We start from the raw sequence: 19,718 nt of genomic DNA, 5'->3' as shown, positions 1-19,718 counted from the left end.
GTGAAGTAGTATCACATAGTTTTGATTTGCATTTCCCTAATGACCACTGATGTTGAACATCTTTTCATGTGCTATTTGTATATTTTCTTTGGAGAAATAGATATTCAAATCTTTTGCCTGTTTTTATATTGGGTTGTCTTTTTATTGTTTAGTTCTAAGAGTTCTCTCTATATTCTGAATACAGGGCTATTAGTGGATACATGTTACAAGTATTTTCTCCCATTCTGTAATTTGTCTTCATTTTCTTAATGGTATCCTGTGAAGCACAAATGTTTTTAATTTTGATAAAGTTCAATGTATCTAATTTTTTATTTTGTTGCTTGTACTTTTGGTGTCATATGGTAAGAAACGATTGCCTAGCACAAATTCATAAAGATTTACTCTAATGTTAGAAGAATTTTATAGTTTTCCTCTTAAATTCAGGTCTATGATCCATTTAAGATAATTATTATATGTGGTGTGAGGTAACAATCTAACTTCATTATTTTGCATTGTAGATATCCAGTTGTATCAGCTACCACTTGTTGAAAAGACACTGAACTGTCTTGATATCTTTGTTGAAAAAATGTCTTTGGCACAACACAAATGTGAGTGATTATCTCTGGACTTCATTCTATTAATCTGTAAGTCTATTCTTTGGCCAATACCACATTACCTTGATTATGTAGCTTGGTAGTAAGTTTTGAAATTAGGAAGTAAGAGCCTTTCAATTTTTTTTTTCAAGATTGTTTTGCTTATCTGGTTTGCTTATATGAACTTTAAAATCAGTTGTCAATTCCTGTTAAAAAAGAAACTGGGATTTTAACAGGGCTTGCATTGAATCTGTACATCAATATAGAGAGTACTATCACTTGAACAATGTTAAGTAGTACTTTCCAGTATTCAAATATTTTGCCTCCTTGGTTAAATTTATTCCTGGTATTTTATTCTTTTGGATGCCAATAGAAGTGGAATTATTGTCATAAATTCATTTTCAGACTAGTGTACAGAAATACAACTAGTTTTTGTGTGTCAATCCTGAACTCTGCAACTTTGCTACATTTGTTTACAAGCTCTAATAGGTTTTTTTTTGTATATGTGGATTCGTAAGGATTTTCTATACATAAGACTATAATATCTGCAAGTAAAAATGGTTCCTCTTGCCTTCCAATCTTGATGCCTTTTATTTTTCTCTCACCTAATTTCCCTGGCTAGAGCCTCTAGAACAATGTTGAATAGAAGCCATAAGAACAGACATCCTTGTCTTAGTCTTGATTTTAGGGGAAAGCATTTAGTCTTTCACCATTAAGTATGATGTTAATTGTGGATTTTTCAGAAATGCCCTTTATCAGGCTAAGGAAGTTACTATAAGGTATTTTCATACTGAGATTTACATCTTAGTAATGAACCAAGGCTAGGAAGAGCTTTTGATTAAACTTCCCAAAATTATTGAACCAATCCCAAACTGTGGACTTCTGATCCAGCTACAGTCATATATTTCAAACCTATAATAAAAGTTTAGTTTCACTAATCCCATAACTTGTCTTTAATGCAAGCAAGTATCTTTTGAGTGCTATTAGCTGAGGTAAAAGTTTCAGTGAAAGTTCTGCCAAACCAATCTTGTAATTTATTTTTTCCTCCTAACAAATGTACATTTTTTCTAAAATGTGCACACTATATATAAAAATGTACATTCCTGGGGTGCCTGGGTGGCTCAGTTTGTTAAGCCTCCGACTCTTGGTTCAGCTCAGGTCATGATCTCATGGTTTTGTGAGTTTGAGCTGCACATCGGGCTCTGTGCTGGCAGCAGGGAATCTGCTTGGGATTCTCTCTCTCCGCCCCTTCCCCACTTGTGCTGTCTCTGTCTCTCTCAAAGTAAATAAACAAACCTGAAACATTAAAACAAAATGCATGTTCTTGGGGCGCCTGGCTGGCTCAGTCAGTGGAGCATGCAACCCTTGATCTCAGAGTTGTGAGTTCAAGCCCCATTTTGGGTGTACGGATTACTTAAAAAATAAAATATTTTTTTCAAAGTGCATATTCTTTTTAAACAAATGTTATACAAGCACCCAAAACAGGCAGCTAAAACCAGTCAAGATATGCTCCTCCTTCCAAGGAATCCTAAATAGTCAGGTAATATACTAAGATACCACTGCCTTAACCCATGGTCACAAAGATTTAGTCTTCTGTTTTGTTCTAAGGTAAAGTAGACCAAAATAATCACTCTGTCAAAATGTCCATGTCAAATGGAGACTGGCTATGTTGATAGTCTAGAAAAAAATATTGTATTCTTTATCATGTAAAAATCATTGGGATAAAGATAACTAATACATCAAAAATTCTAACACAAAAAAGTTGAAACTATTTATGATATTCTAGTCTCCAAGTATATATAAATCTTTACCTTGTAAAAATGCTTGCCATTTTCAACTCATAGAATGAAAAAGAAATGAAGATCTCACAAGTGAAGCATGAATTCCATCAGGTAAACTATTTCTCTACAAAATTACCTTTGTCTTAGTGCACTATATGATATCCTAATGAACTGAAAGAATCAATTAGTTACCGATTCTCTTCTTATAAGCAAGATAATGTCCTTCATGGTAAAAACCTTTTAAGATGTTCCCAATTATGAAGCTTTTTCATATAATTTATTTATGTTTTAAGAATTCATTAAGTTTTCCATATACATCCTATAAAATTATTTTATTATGATAATATGTCTGTTGAACTCGAGTATTTTGTAATTGTCATTTTTCACTGAAGCCATTATAATTCAAGTGCATATATTGTTTGTGATGGGTATACTCAATAACACATATAATCATTTTTTCATTCAATGAATATTTACTGAATGACTGCTATGTGCTAAGGGTAAATAAAGCAAAGTCCCTGCCTTTCTGAAACTTACATTCTATAAAAGAAGTCCCATAACTCAAACATAAATAATTCAGACAGATTGAATGTTAAGATGACAGAAAAGGCAATAGGATAGAGAGTGACTGGGGAGCAATTACTGTTCTCTAAGGAGATGACCTGACAACTAAATAATAACAAGAGCTAGTAGAGCAAGGGTATTCCAAGCAGAGGAAAGAAGTGCAAAAGCCATAAGATGAAAATTATCATGTGGAAAAGAAAGAAAGCAGTGTCAGCTGGACCATAGGAGACAAGAGATAGGGTAGTAGGACTTTGTAGGTCATAGATTTTACCTAATTGCAAAAGGAAGCTGTGGAGGACTCAAGCAGAAATGACATGATTTGATATGCCCTTTAGGAACATCACTGTTGCTATGCAAATAATGAAATATAAGGAAAAATGAATGGTAGCAGTTAACAGAAAATAATATTCTTTCTTTATGGTGTTGCTTAGTCCTCTGTCTTCCTTTCTGTTCCCAATTCCATTACCTGAGTGCTGGTTCCTATATCCTACTACTAGATGAGGTCCTTCAAAAGCATCCAAACTAGTCTGTGCTTTTTTTTTTTTTTATAAATACTTTGATCACACCTATCATTTTGCTTCAAAAGCCTCAAAAACTCACTACTACCAACAAAATAAAATCCAAATTCCCTAACATTCAATAACATTCCACAACTGAATACTAAAACACCTTTCTAGCTTCATTTCCCATTTCGATAGACTCTGCTCTTCCATTCAATATGGTCTACTCAGTCTTTCCTTTATGATGTCACCTTCCATGGCTTCCATGGCTCTACTTACACTGACCTCTTTCCCTATTTTTTTCCATAGATTCAAATTCTATGTCTTTCTTCATGTCTCAGCATACATTCTCCTTCACTATCCAGAGCAGTGGCTTTTTGACTATGACCACAATATTTTATATCATAACCCAGTATACACAAGTCTCATAATTCTACATTTAACTTTACTTCAAGCAACGCACTTTGGTATTTTCTAGTCTTTTCTATTTCTTTTTCAAAATGACTCACTAAATGATTGCATAAGACTACTAGGGGGTTTCAACCTTCAACTTCAAAAACACCTTTAATGCATCTTTCTAGACATTCACTGATAACTAAACTAGATCCTGATACTGAAAGATGAAACCCATAATTACCAAACTATAATGACCTAAATCTTAAAGATAGGATAGAGTCACGATCTTATACTTCATTTTGTCCACCACAATGCCACAAAGAATATTTATTAATCATTACTGAAGATTGATATTAAATACAGCTATCATATTTATGATCAGATAGAATCATGGTTAGGACTGTTTTTGTGTTTCCATCATCTTGTTTCAAATTGTAGTTATGATGGTCAAAATGGCTAGTTTTCAATAACACTTTGACCTACACTTTCTGCCTTCCTACCATACAAGATTACATAACAGTCTTGCATAGTGGGGGAATACAGTAAGTACTCCATAAATGTCATTTTTATCTTTCCCTCAGAAATATGAGGAAGTCTCTATATGGAAGACACCTATTACCATTCATTGGACCTGCTTCTCTTTTATCCCAAATACTCAGGCACTTCTGCTCTGCCAGTATCCTCATTTGGCCCTACTAGGCTTTGCCAAAATTGCAATAAAGATAAGCCTTTTGTTTCAAAGGAATAACAGCTATCAGGGTTGAATGGCCTCTTCTAAGGTTCTTGACCATTAAAGTCCTGTTAAAGTTGTTGACACTTTTTTTTAAATTTTTTTTTTAACATTTATTTATTATTGAGAGACAGAGCATGAGCATGGGGGGGGGTGGGGAGGGGCGGGTGGCAGGTAGAGAGAGGAGGAGACATGGAATCAGAAACAGGCTCCAGGCTCTGAGCTGTCAGCACAGAGCCCGATGCGGGGCTCGAACCCACAAACTGCAAGATCATGACCTGAGCCAAAGCCAGATGCTCAATCGACTGAGCCACCCAAGCGCCCCATGATGCTTTCAAAAACATCATCAATAATCTGAATTAAGAAAATGAAAAAGCAATGAAGTGATCTAACATCTGCACGGGATGGGGTTTTTTTCTCTGCTAAGGCTACAACTCATAAGATAAGCCAATGGACAACGTGAACTTCTTAATTCTTAAATCTCAAAGATTCATTAATTTTACCATGAGAGGATTCACATAGATTCCTGAAGAATGTAGAACATCTACATCTAAAGGTACTTTGCTTCCCTTTTACTTCCACCTCTGGAACCAGTTACAAGTTATTATAGGTCTAGGGGGATAAGGTAAGGATACAAATAATAAATGTATAGGTCTAGGGAGACAAGGTAAGAATACAAGTAATAAATGCTCTGAACTGTCTAGAGTAGGCTCTGTGTAACCATCAGGTTTTAGGCAGAAATAAGCCCCCAGGACCTATCCAGAAAACCTGAATCCCTTTATCAGTCTTGAAACTACTTCAAGCTCCGTATATTGGGGTAACTGCAGATCAGAGCAAACTACACAGGGCCTGCCAGACTCCAAATGTCAACCATTAGGCTTTCCTCTGAGATATGGGAGTATGAAACTCAACATTTGCTGGCTACTGTCTCCTCAAGGCCAGACCCAGAGCTTCAACAATCTTAGGGCTTCAAGATAGCCATCTGGAATTCCTCTGTTATTCGCTAACACTTCAAAATCATCTACATTAATTCTCACTGCTTTGCCCCAGTAAAAAAAAAAAAAAAAAAAAGACTAACTCAGAGCAGCTTTATATGCAAGATTTTAAACCACGTTAAAAAAAAAAAAAAAACCATTCCTGACATAAATATATCACATGTAAAGTGGAAAAATTTCAAGAATATGAATTACTTTAGGAACATCTTCTCAGAATGAAGACAAAATCAAATTACCCTTTTGATAGTGAATTACTTTCCTCATGTAAAATCACACTCAAAAGCAAATGAAAGGCAAAGTCAAAATTCTATTTATTTTAAAGGAAGCCAAAGCTAGGTTAACTTTTTTTCTTTAATGTATCAAATAAAAATGGTGCCTTGGGGAAAAGAAAGAGCTGTTAAATAAAATGAGCAAGGGCTTAAAAACTTAGTAACAAAACAGGCTTAGATTTTAAAAATATTCTTGTGTTGCCTTGTTGCTATTTGGCTAAAATACCTCTCTCCCTTTAAATTATCCTGTGCTTACCAATATTTTTGGTTTTCACTAGATCACAAGCCTCTAACTTTTCGTAAATGGAGTATAGATTATTAAAATGGATTGATTAAAACGGATTCTTCTTTGTTACTCACCCTCTGACACATTCCATTAAATTTGAGATTTATTTATATTGATAACTACCCCTTTTAAAAACAAATACATCTTGGGATGCCTGGGTTGCTCAGTCAGTTGGGCATCTGACTTCAGCTCAGGTCATAATCTCATGCTTCATGGGTTCAAGCCCTGTGTTGGGCTCTGCACTGACAGCACGGAGCCTGTTTCAAATCCTCTGTCTCCCTCTCTCTCTGCCCCTCCTTTGCTTGCCAGCTCTCTTTCTCTCTCAAAAATAAATATTTTCTAAAAAACCAAATACAGGGGCGCCTGGGTGGCTCAGTCAGTTAAGCGTCTGACTTTGGCTCAGGTCATGATCTCACGGTTTGTGGGTTCGAGCCCTGCGTCGGGCTCTGTGCTGACAGCTCAGAGCCTGGAGCCTGCTTCAGATTCTGTCTCTCTCTCTCTCTCTGCCCCTCCCCTGCTCATGCTCGTCTCTCTCTCAAAAATAAATAAAATTTAAAAAATTAAAAAAAAAAAAAGAACAAATACATCTTGGAAAGGTTAAGTTTATATTACCTTTCAATTAAGCCTCAGGGAAGAGAGGAAAGGAGAAAGAAAAGAAGGAGAGAAGGGAGAAAGAAGAAGACGATAGAGGATGAGGGAATCATGTCTTAAGTGAGGTAGGGTAGGAAATCAGCTAGAGAGTCTTAGGCCTAAGTAAATAAAATGAAAACAAAAACCTTCACTGGAGATACTGGAGATCACATAAGGACCAGGTAATCAAAAGCTACACATGTTACACCAGTGCCACAGACAGATACTAGATTAAACAACTTTAGGATACATCAAAGTAATAATATGGGTGATAAAGTTATCAATAAGTCAGAATTGGTACATGAAATGCATTAAACAAAATTTACTCAAAAGTTTAAAAAGCTCCATTTCAAATAGTTTACTAAAGAGTCTCTTCACTTCAGTGTTAAAGGCTTTTACCAGGTTTCCAATGAAGGTCTCCCAAGGACTACATTTGGATGCTTACCACTATTCTATTTTTTAATTTTTTTGTTTATTTATTTTGAGAGAGAGTATAAGTGGGGGGGGGGGGGGGGGGGGGGGGAGAGAGAGAGAGAGAGAGAGAGAGAGAGAGAGAGAGAGAGAGAGAGAGAGAGAGAGAAAGAAAGAGAATCCCAAGCAGGCTCTGAGCAGTGCAGAGCCCAATGCAGGGCTCGAACTCACAAACCCTGAGATCATGACCTGAGCCGAGATCAAGAGTTGGACACTTAACCGACTGAGCCACCAAGATGTCCCTAGGTGTTTACCAGTATTTTAAAATGTGATCCAAAATACAGTCTTGATGCTCTAATTTAAAGTACAATATAAGTTTTTAATTTTAGAATCCTCAGAGCTGTCATTTCTTGGTGTTTTTGTCATGTTTAATCTAGCCATAAATCTTTCCCACAAAGCAGTTTTGGACTAGACCACCGAACTTTGCTCCAGTTTTATCCATCAATATTAAAGCCATCACTTACTATAAATGCATCAAATACTAAGTACTGAGGTTACAAAATTGAACAAAACAGAATCCCTGCCTTTGAGGCAGTTGTAGTCATTTGGCAGAAAGAGACATGAACAGGTAATTACAATACTACCTGATTAAGTTTTACAACAGGAGATACGAACAGAGCATTGTGCAAAGTGGTAAAAGCCACTAAGTCAGCCTGGAGGACTATGCTAAGCCTGTTCAAGAGGATTTGACATTTAAATTCATCTACAATGAGGCAGTTAGGTTAGTCAATCTATAAAGCCCCTTCTATTTAGTATATGTGCTGCCGAAGCGAGCACAAAGCCCCTTCTATTTAAAAAAAAGGACCAAGGGGTGCCTGGGTGGCTCAGTTGGTAAAGCATCAGACTTCAGCTCCGGTCATGATCTCATGGTTCATGAGTTCTAGTCCTGCATCGAGCTCTGTGCTGACAGCTCAGAGCGTGGAGCCTGCTTCGGATTCTGTTTCCCTCTCTCTGCTCCCCACCCCCACTCATGCTCTGTCTGTCTCTCTCTCTGTCAAATATAAATAAAAACATTTTTAAAAATTTACAAAAAAAAAAAAAAGGACAAAAAGTTGAAGGTCATGGAAATCTTATTTGTCAGAAATGGCTGATGCAGATTATTCCAGTTTGTTGTTATTAATCTAGTCTCTGTATCAAAAACAATATTTTGCTCATACAATCTCATCTTCTCTCCCAAACAATTCCTCGTCCTGCTTTCTTTTTCTTGGTAAATAGTAATACTTCCAGAGTCAACAAACCACCAATTTCTACTGATTCTACTCCATATAGTCTCTTTACTCTGGCTACTTCTATCTCCTACATTGGAAGCTTCCAACAGCTTCCAAAAGAGTTTTCTTGTCTGAGATCCCTTCTTCCAATCAACCAGTTCTTCACACTATGGCCAAAGTGATTTTCCAAAACACAGATCTGATCACATGACAACTCACCTTAAAATCATCCAACTGCTCCCTACTGCTCTCAGAAGACACCCAAACTCTTTAGCATAGGTGTCAATAACTAGCCTGGCTTGCCTCTTGCTATAATCTTTTACACAGTACTCATACTGAACCTCTTATAGTTTCTTCAACACAAAGTACTCACTCACCATCGTCTCTAGAGCCTTCTAAGACTCCCTCAAAAGAAAATCAGATGACTTTCCCAAGTGATTTTTCAGTATGCTCTACTCCATTACTATACTTACCACACTATACAGTATTTTAATTACCTGTTTCCCTCAGAAAGCTGTAAGTTCTTTAAAGACAAAAACTATCTCACACGTTCTTATATTTTCTATCTAAAGCATTATGCCTGCCTGGCACTGACATATAGTTCATGCTTGATAAAGATTGCTGAATGCATGAATAAATGAACAAATAAACAAACTGCAAAAAAAGAGAAATTCAATGGCCTACAATTTGTCATAATATTTATTAGCTACACTACAGAAACCTAATACTATAGCATGACCATATTTAAGCCATAGCCTATTACAATTAACCTGTTTTTAGAAACAGAAAGAAAGAAGGCTACACCATAAACTCAAAATTCAAATGAGCTTAAAAATTTACTGAGGTCCTCCAGTTTAGATGGTATAAATTTACTACTTAAGGTCATTTTTTTTTGGAAAGAATACATACATATCAGATTCATGATATGCTATACATTTTAAAATTATAACTACAGGGGCGCCTGGGTGGCGCAGTCGGTTAAGCGTCCGACTTCAGCCAGGTCACGATTTCGCGGTCCATGAGTTTGAGCCCCGCGTCAGGCTCTGGGCTGATGGCTCGGAGCCTGGAGCCTGTTTCCGATTCTGTGTCTCCCTCTCTCTCTCTGCCCCTCCCCCATTCATGCTCTGTCTCTCTCTGTCCCAAAAATAAATAAAAAACGTTGAAAAAAAAATTATAACTACATATGTACTATTACATTATTTTCACAGATAAAACACTGAGTTTGCTTTTTAACAAAAATGAAAGCTGCGTTCATCACTGACTCACCGGTTCTTTTCCAGCTCATTGTGTGTAGACCTAAAAGGAAAACAAAAAAGACCATTAGCCATTTGTTGCTAAGGTTATGGAAAGGGGGATTAGTTACTGCTGTACCACACCCAGAGAATTTCTTTAACAATGCAATATATAGTCAGACTTCTACAATCACACTCATCAAGAAGAAATAGCCTACGTTCGTTAGAATTATTCATTCAGATATAGTGTCTTCAGTTAACAACTAAATATTCTGAAACTGGTGTTTCACTGTTACTTTTTTTTAATGTTCATTTATTTTTGAGAGAGGAGAGAGAGTGTGAGCAGGGAAGGAGCAGAGAGAGAGGGATACAGAGACTCCAAAGTGGCCTATGCACTGACAGCAGTGAGCCCCATGTGGGGCTCAAATTCTAGAATGTGAGATTATGACCTCAGCCTAAATCAAATGCTTAACTGACTGAGCTACCCAGGCACCCCTCACTGTTATCTTAATAAAATTAATGCTAGCACGTGTTTTCTTGCCTACCCCTATCCTACATTTTGTTGATTGGTAGATTAAAAAAAAATTTTTTTTAAGTTTATTTATTTGAGACAGAGAGAATGTGCATGTGCATGAGTCAGGGGGAGGGGCAGAAAGAGGGGGGTAAAAAGAGAATCCCAAGCAGACTCAAGGCTGACAACACAGCTGACACAGGGTCCTCGAACCCTGAGATGATGACCTGAGCCAAAATCAAGAGACAGACACTTAACTAAGCCACCCAGGAGCCCTGATCTGTAGATTTTTAATTCACATATAATCCATTTTTGTTTAAAAAGAAAAATGTACTTCTATGTCCTCTTCCATCTCCACTTAGTCACTCCTAAACACGGAAAAAATGTTTTGGCTAGCACAGAAGCTGAATAAGGTTTGCCTTACTGCTAAGTGATTTTATTTTTTCAAGAGTTTATTCATTTTTGAGGGAGTGGGGAGGGGCAGAGAGAGGGGGACAGAGGATATGAAGCAGGCTCTGGGCAGACAGCAGTGAGTATGATGAGGGGCTTGAACTCACATACCCTGAGATCATGACCTGAGCCAAAGTAAGATGCTTAACCAGCTGAGCCACTAGGCGCCCCAAGAAACACACTTTTAAAAGACTGGGAGGATATACCTCAAAATGCTAACAATGGTTGTTTTCTTTTTGGGCCTTTTTTTTCATTTTGCTTACCAATATTTGTTATAATACTTATCATCTACTGAACAAGTACAGTGTCTGCTAAACAGTGTGCTAAGCAGTCCATATATTATTTCATTTTCTCCCCCAAATACCCTTGTTTTATAAACAAGAATACTGAACCTCAGGTCAAGAGACACACTCTCATCCCAAGAGTATAAGTAGTAACCAGGATTTAAGCCCAGGTCTTTCTTATCCCAAAACTCAAGTTCTTAACTACCTGGAAAGAGAGGTTAAGGGCCAGACTCTAGGCCAGATCTCCTGGGTTCAAGTACTGTTTGGTCTAGTTAAAGTCTTCATTTCTCTGTGCTCAGTTTCCTCATCTATGAAATAGGAAAAGTAACAGTACTTGCCTCATGTGATTGTTAGGAGGAATAAATAGTTTACACTGAATAGCAAAATATAACAAACTCTAAAGTTAGCTATTATTAGAATTATGTTATACTAGTTCTCTTGAATGAATATATATTACTTTTACAATAATTTAACATTAGCAATAACAAGAATTTTATAAAGTAGAGTTCAAGTTCCTGTCACAGAAACTAATACTTTAATCATTTAACATATTCTGGTTAATGTCAACTGTTTTCAGAATATTACTGATTACCTTAATCTGATTTGTCATTCCAATGGATATTTAACAATTACATTTCTAAACTTTAGGGGCATCTGGCTAGCTCAGTCGGTTAAGCGTCCAACTCTTGATTTCAGCTTGGGTCGTGATCTCATGGTTCATGGGTTCAAGCTCCACATCAGGCTCTGCACTGACAGGATAGCATGGAGCCTGCTTGGGATTCTCTGTCTTCCTCTCCCTCTGTTCCTCCCCTGCTCATGCTGTCTCTCAAAAATGAATAAATGTTAAAATTTTTTTTAACTAAATAATAAAACAAATAAACAATAGGAGTGTTGTCATCAATCTCATAATTTGTAGAAATTTTACCCACTGTCTTAGTTCAAGAGCCAAAGGCTTTTTTGAGTTACTGTCTCCTGTCCACCCTCTGCTTTCTTAGCAGTATCACAAGGTCCAAGTGACACAGGATAAAAAAGACTAATGTTCATTTTCAAAAGATTATCTTAATAAAAGGACTTCTCCTTCAAAAGAGGTTAAAAAAAAAATCTTAAGATGCTTCAAGAGTTCAGTCAAATTAACAGCAAGGATACGTACAATTCAGATGGAAGAAATTATAAAAACATAGAACCTTTCGTTTAACAGACTTAAGAGTTCAAAACCCAACAAGTAAATTATAGCCAAATCTCTATCACTATAATAAGTATTTACAAAAAGTTTTAAGTTCTTTTTTGTCAAAGTGAGTCAGTAAGTCAAAAGAGGAATAAGACATATTTTAGAGAGATTTAAAACAAAAAATTTGTTCAAAATTTGAATGGGTAATCAATAATGAAATTCCCCACCCCCTTGTAGTAAGTTTTGGTTTAACTGCCTTTATCCGAGAAGAAAACCTAGAACAAGTAAAATAAAAACAATGAAATAGTAAAGTAAATAATAAATGGAAACAACCTATTTAGACAGAAGTAGATTACTTACCATAAACTTAATCTAAACAGTCTAGAGATCCCACATATGGCCATAAATGCAAAATAATATATACCCAAAGATAACCAATTGTTGAATTCCAATATTGTATTGAACCTATTATCAAAGCTAGCACCAAAAGAACATAATCTGACCCACTGCTGTGAACAAAATTAAAACAGCAGGTTCTTCCCACCTCTCTCAGACTTTTATTTGTCTTGTTTCTAAAAAAATATAAAATGACAGCTAAGAATATGAACTTTTTCATCAAACCAAGAAATGCACATCATACTAGTTATACACTAGTAGCATTTAACAATATTTCCAAATATCAAGAAACAAAAATGATTGTGTGTGTACTAATCTTTACCATATTGTCATGTTCTTACACTTTTAAAAAAAAATCTATCAGTAGTACTTCTGTTTTCACGGCTTTTTTGCCTGTAATATCAAGTAAACAAATAATGTGTATCTTTAAGACTGTCTTAGACTACAGGGAATCAAAAACCGTCTCTGGTAAATTTAAGACATGTATACTAATAATTATAACTCAAGGCGAAATAAATATATAAAGAAAGGTACAAAGTGTTATGGGAGTTTAAAGTAGGCAGATTTGAGGCGCCTGGGTGGCTCTGTCGGTTAAACATCTGATTCTTGATTTTGGCTCAGGTCTTGATCTCATGATTGTGAGATGGAGTCCTATGTCAGGCTGTGCTGGGCATGGAGTCTGCTTGAGATTCTCCCTCTCCTTCTGACCCTCCCCCACCAAAATAAACAAACACAAACAAACAAGGCAGAATTTACTTCCCAAATATGGCTATCAGGGTAAACTTCAGAAAAAGGTGGCATTTGGTATGGATCTTAAATGATGGACTATTTGCTACTAGTAGAGGCTGGACCTGATAGGGAGAGGACATACCAAGTGGAAAGGAGCATAAGTAAACAAGCAGAGCTGTCCCACAACTATATGGCCAACTAATCTTCAACAAAGCAGGAAAGAATATCCAAGGAAAGAGTTTCTTCAAGAAATGGTGTTGGGAAAACTGGACAGCAACATGCAAAAGAATGAAACTAGACCACTGTTTTATACCACACACAAAAATAAATTCAAAATGGATTCAAAATTCAAAATAAATGTGAGATAGGAAACCATCATAATCCTAGAGGAAAACCTCTCCGGCATTGGCCGTAGCAACTTCTTACGTCTCCTGAGGCAAGGGAAACAAAAGCAAAAATAAACTATTGGGACTTCATCAAGATAAAAGCTTCTGCAGAGCAAGGCAACAATCAATAAAACTAAAAGGCATCCTTTAGAATGGCAGAAGATATTTGTAAATGACATATCTGATAAAGCATTAGTAACTTAAAATATATAAGGAACTTATAAAATTCAACACCCAAAAAAACCCCAAATAATCCAGTTAAAAATGGGCAGAAGACATAAATAAACATTTTTCCACACTTGATCTTAGCCAAAAGGCCAAGAAGCAATGAATAAACATTTTTCCAAGAAGACATACAGATGGCTAACACATACATGAAAAGATGCTCAACATCACTCATCATCAGGGAAATACAAATCAAAACTACAATGAGGTATCACCTCACACCTGTCAGAATGGCTAAAATTAACAACACAGGAAACAATAGATGTTGGCAAGGATGTGGAGAAAGAAAGAGGAACCCTCTTATACTGCTGATAGGAATGCAAACTGGTGCAGCCACTCTGGAAAACAGTATGGAGGTTTCTCAAAAAGTTAAAAATAGAACTATTCTATGATCCAGCAATTTATACTACTAGATACTTACCCAAAGGATACAAAAATACTAATTTGAAGAAATACATGCACCCCGATGTTTATAGCAGCCTCACCAATAGCCAAAGTACGGAAAGAGTCCAAATGTCCATCCACTGATGAATGGATAAAGAAGTTGTCGTATGTAATATAATGAACCATTACTCAGCAATAAAAAAGAATGAAATCTTGCCATTTGCAGTGACATGGATGGAGCTAGAGAGTATTACGCTAAGTGAAATAAGCCAGAGAAAGACAAATACTGTATGATTTCACTCATATGTGGAACTGGAAAAAACAAAACAATGAGTATGGGGCGGTGTGAAGACAGACACACAAACCATAAAACAGATTCGTAACCATAGAGAACTGAAGGTTGCTGGAGGGAAGATGGCAGGGGGAAGGTTAAATGGGTGATGGGCATTAAAGAGGGCACTTGTGATGAGCACTGGGTGTTGTATGTAAGTGATAAATCACTAAATCCTACACCAGAAACTAGTATTACACTGTATGTTAACTGGAATTTAAATAAGAACTTGGAAGAAAAAATAAAAATTAAAATTAAAATAAAATAGTAAAATAAGCAGAGCTGTAATGTCCAAAGCAAAACCAGAGAACAGCAACTAATAGGTCATAAAGACCTGTGGTGTTACAGGACAAAAGTCCTGAGTCTATTAACTCGATCATTCACACTAGCTGTGTAACTTTAAACAAATTATTTAACCTCTCTGATTAAGTTTCCTCGTTTGTAAAACTGGAATACTAACACGTGGCTTGGCTGGGTTACTGTGAGAATTAGAGAAAAATATGTAAAAGCATGTAACCATAATAAATATTCAGTAAATGTCAGCCATTGCAACTACTCTTATTATTTTTAACAAAACTAAAAACATACTACCTAAAACAACTGAGTATACTACATGGGGCAATAAATCAATAAGTTCTCAATATACTCAGAATGAGCCTGGAAATAAACAACCATATGATGAAAAAAGAAACTGAAAGAAAATATAAGTATTTTGGTCATTTAGTCAGCTGTGAAGATAGTACAAGGTTTAGGTTATGACAGAGAGAAAGATGACTAATTATGTGTACACAGAGAAAATAATGATCTAAATACTGTTGGCAAGAAATGAGTATCACATACTAGGAACAACCTCTTTTTGCTTCTCTGAGCCTATGTGTCCAAACAAACCCTACCAATAATGTGCCACTGAAATACTCAATTATGATAAATTCTCTATAAAACTGAGATGTTCTAATAATCCATTGGGTTAGCCCACTTCTCTTCTCCAAATAAAATGCACCTCTGAAAGCAAACACTAATGAATTGTATGCCTTTCAGATACCCTTACTCTGAATGCTTAACTTTCAAGGACAGAGAAAAGACATTTCTATCATTCTATCATTGAATCACAGGTAATCTTTTTCACAAATAATATCCCTTTAAGAGAGACATGCTAATGAATTCCCTGTCTGAATGGGAATCATTATCTCAACCAGATCTGTGACTTTTCATTGACTACAACAGAGCTCTAATACATAAACTTTAATTCTTTAGATTGTAGTTTGGTGGCAGTCAATGAAATGAAGCACAGGACTGAAACTGAACAAAACAGTTTGGCTCGAGTAGTGCCACCGTGGAAAAAAATAAAAGCAGCCATTCCCAGAATTAATATTCTCTTTTAGCAAAAGGAAAGATCTCACCACCTTTGTTGAACTGATGAGCCAACCCCAAATTTGTTAACATTTTTGTTTTATTTGCTTTGTAATCCTAAAATGTCTTATGGATGTTACCCTCCACACAATGAAAAGAACACATTCTCTGAAGCTAAACAAATATCTACTAATTGTATCTTAAAATTTGTAATTTCATATACATATATTTAAAGGAGAAGAAAAACACAAAACTTCAGCCACATTAGTGCTGAGATAGTTTGAAAAACACTGTAAAAGAAGAAACCATGCTAACTGGCGATAAAGTAATTATTCCTTTTTTAAATTAAATTTTATTGAAGTATAATTAACATACAGTATTAAACTAGTTTCAGGTACACAACATAATGATTCAACAATTCCATACATTACTCAGTGCTCACTTAGTAAGTGTAGTCACCATCTGTCACCAAACAATGTTATTACAATTTTATGGACTATATTCCCTATGTCATACTTTTTACCTCCAGGACTTATTTATTAAAGTAATTCTTTCAAGAAGGTAATTTTGTATATTTGTTCCTATCAAAGTTACATTTTAAAAACCATAAAAACACTAAAACTTGAATATTGAAGGCTTTTAGGAAAAATGCCTTGTAAGAAACATATTGCTTCTTCCTTAACAATGACAAAAGCATAACTACCGTAATAACTAAGGTCACAAAAAAAGCAAGTGTCTAAAAAGAATGTGTAACAATAACTACAATCAGTTAAATTTCCCTTAAAACTTACATATGAAAGCTGAATATATGCAATCCTTACATGGACTCAGCATCTCCACACATAGGCATATACCAAAATAATATATATGTTCATCAAAGAACATACAAAGCAATGCTTATTCTTTTCATACTAGCCAAAAATTAGAAACAAATGTCCATCAATAGTAGAACAAATTGTGAAATACTCATACAATACTACAGAGCATTGAAAATGAACACCTTTTATTCAATAACATGGATGAATCTTCTAATTTCAACATAATGTTGAATGAAAAAAGGCAGACACAAAAACATATACTGTATAACTCCACCCATACAAGCTCAAACCTGGCCAAATTAATTTAAAGTATCAAAAGTTAGAATAGTGGTTGCCTCAGGGAGAGGGTAACACTCACTGGAAAGAGTCAAAGGGAAGGGCTTCTAAGAGAGTCTGTAATATTTTATTTCTTTACCTTTGTGAAAATTCATCAAACTGTACACTTAGGATTTGTTTTTCTGCATGTTCACTTTCAATAAACAGGGAAAAATTTTAATTACATATGAAATGAATTCAGTAAAAAGCAATTCTTATTTCAAATATAGCAAACACCCTAATTTAAGCCTCCGATAAATCTTCTGGCTCACTACATAAATATCCCTAAGTTATACACTTTGTAAAGTATAATTTTCACTACTAAAATTATACAGAGTAAATTCTTTTACCTTAAGAAGCTATGAAAAGAAGAGCAAATTAAACTCAAAGAAATAGAGGAAGGAAATAAGAAGTTACAGGTTAAAGAACAAATCACAAAGAAATTAGAAAATAAGGGTGCCCAGCTGGCTCAGTTGGTAGAGCATGCAACACTTGATCTCAGGGTTGTAAGTTTGAGTCCCACGTTACTTAAAAAAATAAAATTTTTAAAAAATATATATGTGTGTGTGTGTGTGTGTGTATCCAGTTGAAGGTGTGTGTGTGTGTGTGTATATATATATATGTGTGTGTTTATATATATATATGTATATATATATATACGTGTGTGTGTGTGTATATATATGTATACATACACACACACACACACACCTTCAACTGGATAATAAAGAAAATGCAACATAATCAAAATTTGCTCAATACAGCTAAAGCAGTGCTTTGAGACAAATGTTTAGCTTTAAATATTTTTGTTGGGGGTGGAGTCCAAAATCAATGATCTGAGATTCCACATTTAGAAGCTAGAAAAAGAAGCACACTAAACTGAAAGAAGTTGGGCAATGGTTGTCAAGTGTGGGCTATTTTGCTCACCAGAAGATATTTGGCAATGTCTGGAGACATTCTGTTATTACAACTAGGGAGATCCACTGGCATTTTGTAAGGAGAGGTCAGGGATGCTGCTAAACACCTTATGATGCTCAAAACAGAATTATCTGGCCCAAACTGTCAAGTGCTGAGGCTGATAAACTATGAAGTACAGGAGAAAAATAAAGACAAGAACAAGAATGACCAAAATAAGAAACAGGAAACAACGGAGAATAGCCATAAAACCAAAAGCTGACTGGGGCACCTGGGTGGCCCAAACTCTTGATTTCATTATCTCACGACTGGTGAGTTCAAATCTCACATTAGACTCTGCACTGACAGTGCAGAGCCTGCTTGGGATTCTTGCTCTCTCTCTCAACATAAATAAACTTAGGGGGGAAAAAAAAAAACAAAACTAAAAGCTGACTTTAAAAAGGTCAGCAAAACTGATAAACTTCTAAGACTGATGAAAGAGACAAAAACTACCAAAAAAAAAAAAAAAAAAAAGCTACCAGGATGAAAGAGCACACATCACTATGGATGACACACATTACAAGAATGGTAAGAGAATATGATGAACAACTTTATGCCAATATATTCAAACAACTTAGATAAAATGGATAAATTTCTTGAAAGATAAAAATTATCAAAACTGACTCAAGAATAATTAGAAACCTTGAATATTCTTGCATCTATTAAAGAAACTGAATCCATAATCAAAAACCTTCCCATAAAGAAAAGTCTAGGCCCAGAAGTTTTCGTTGGCAAATGTTACTAAGCATAAAATCTTTCAAAAAATAAAGGAAGAAGAAACACTTCCCAACTCATTTTGAGGCCAGTATTATCCTGATAGCAAACTCTGACAAAGAAATTACACTGGGGGGGAAAAACCTAAAAACCAGATTACTATCCTTTATGAACATAGACACAAAAATTCTTAGCGAACTGAATCCAACAGCAAATAGAAAGTATGAGTTTTACAATAAAAAAAATGTGTCTGGCCTTTGTTCTGACTTCCTGAAACCTTGGAATTTTCAAGTTATAGGAGTGTCTACATTATTCATGGTGGAGCCTTGGACCACGCTTGAATTTATGCTGAAGAGATGACTCAAATCGGGGGCTGGTCTTGACAGAAAGATGAACTGTGTGATTAGAGGGTTGAGGCTGTAAGACACTGATATCACCTGACCTCCTAACCTCCAGGGAGAGAATGGTCACTAGAGATTGAGTTCAATCATGTGGCCAATGATTCAATCAATTATGACTACATAATGAAATAAAAACTCTGAAATCTGAGGCTCAGGTGAGCTTCTTGGTTGGTAAATACATCCGTGTGCCAGGAAGGCAATGCATCTTGATTCTACAGAGAAAAAACACAAAAGCTCCATGTTCCCAACTCTCCCAAACTTTGCCCTATATATCTCTTCATTTGGCTAGTCTTGATTTGTATCATTTATAATAAAATCTGTAATAAGTATAGTGCTCTCTTGAGTTCTTTGAGTAGTTCTAGTGAATTAACAAACTTGAGGGGATTGTGAGAACCCCCAAATTGGTAGCCAGATAGTCAGAAGGGTAGGTGGCCTAGAGACTCCTGAACTTACAGCTGGCATCTGTAGTGAGGGCAGTCATGTTGAGGACTGCACCTTAGACTTGTGGACGCTGTGTTAACTGCAGGGTGTTGGCATCAGTATTGCAAACTACACCATGACCAAGTAGAGTTTACTCCAGGAATGCAAGACTGATTTAAGATTCAACAAAAATATCAATCACTGTAACTGACCACATTAACAGAATAAAAAAATACAGTATAGTATAATCT

General features: G+C 35.7%; 1 protein-coding gene across 7 annotated transcripts in view; it reads right to left on the bottom strand.

Moving 5' to 3' along the window:
- The window catches only part of MXI1 (MAX interactor 1, dimerization protein), a 111,029-nt gene that overhangs the window by 58,247 nt on the left and 33,064 nt on the right, over positions 1-19,718 (bottom strand). For all 7 annotated transcript variants that reach the window (XM_042960158.1, XM_042960161.1, XM_042960160.1 and 4 more), the window contains exon 3: positions 9,669-9,698. In XM_042960158.1, coding sequence (XP_042816092.1) covers positions 9,669-9,698 — 30 coding nt within the window. The remainder of the gene's footprint in view (positions 1-9,668; positions 9,699-19,718) is intronic.

Source organism: Panthera tigris, chromosome D2, assembly GCF_018350195.1.
Source record: "Panthera tigris isolate Pti1 chromosome D2, P.tigris_Pti1_mat1.1, whole genome shotgun sequence".
NCBI classification, from domain to species: domain Eukaryota; kingdom Metazoa; phylum Chordata; class Mammalia; order Carnivora; family Felidae; genus Panthera; species Panthera tigris.
The sequence above is the reverse complement of the archived record's forward strand: the minus strand, read 5'-3'. Positions and strand labels throughout refer to the sequence as shown.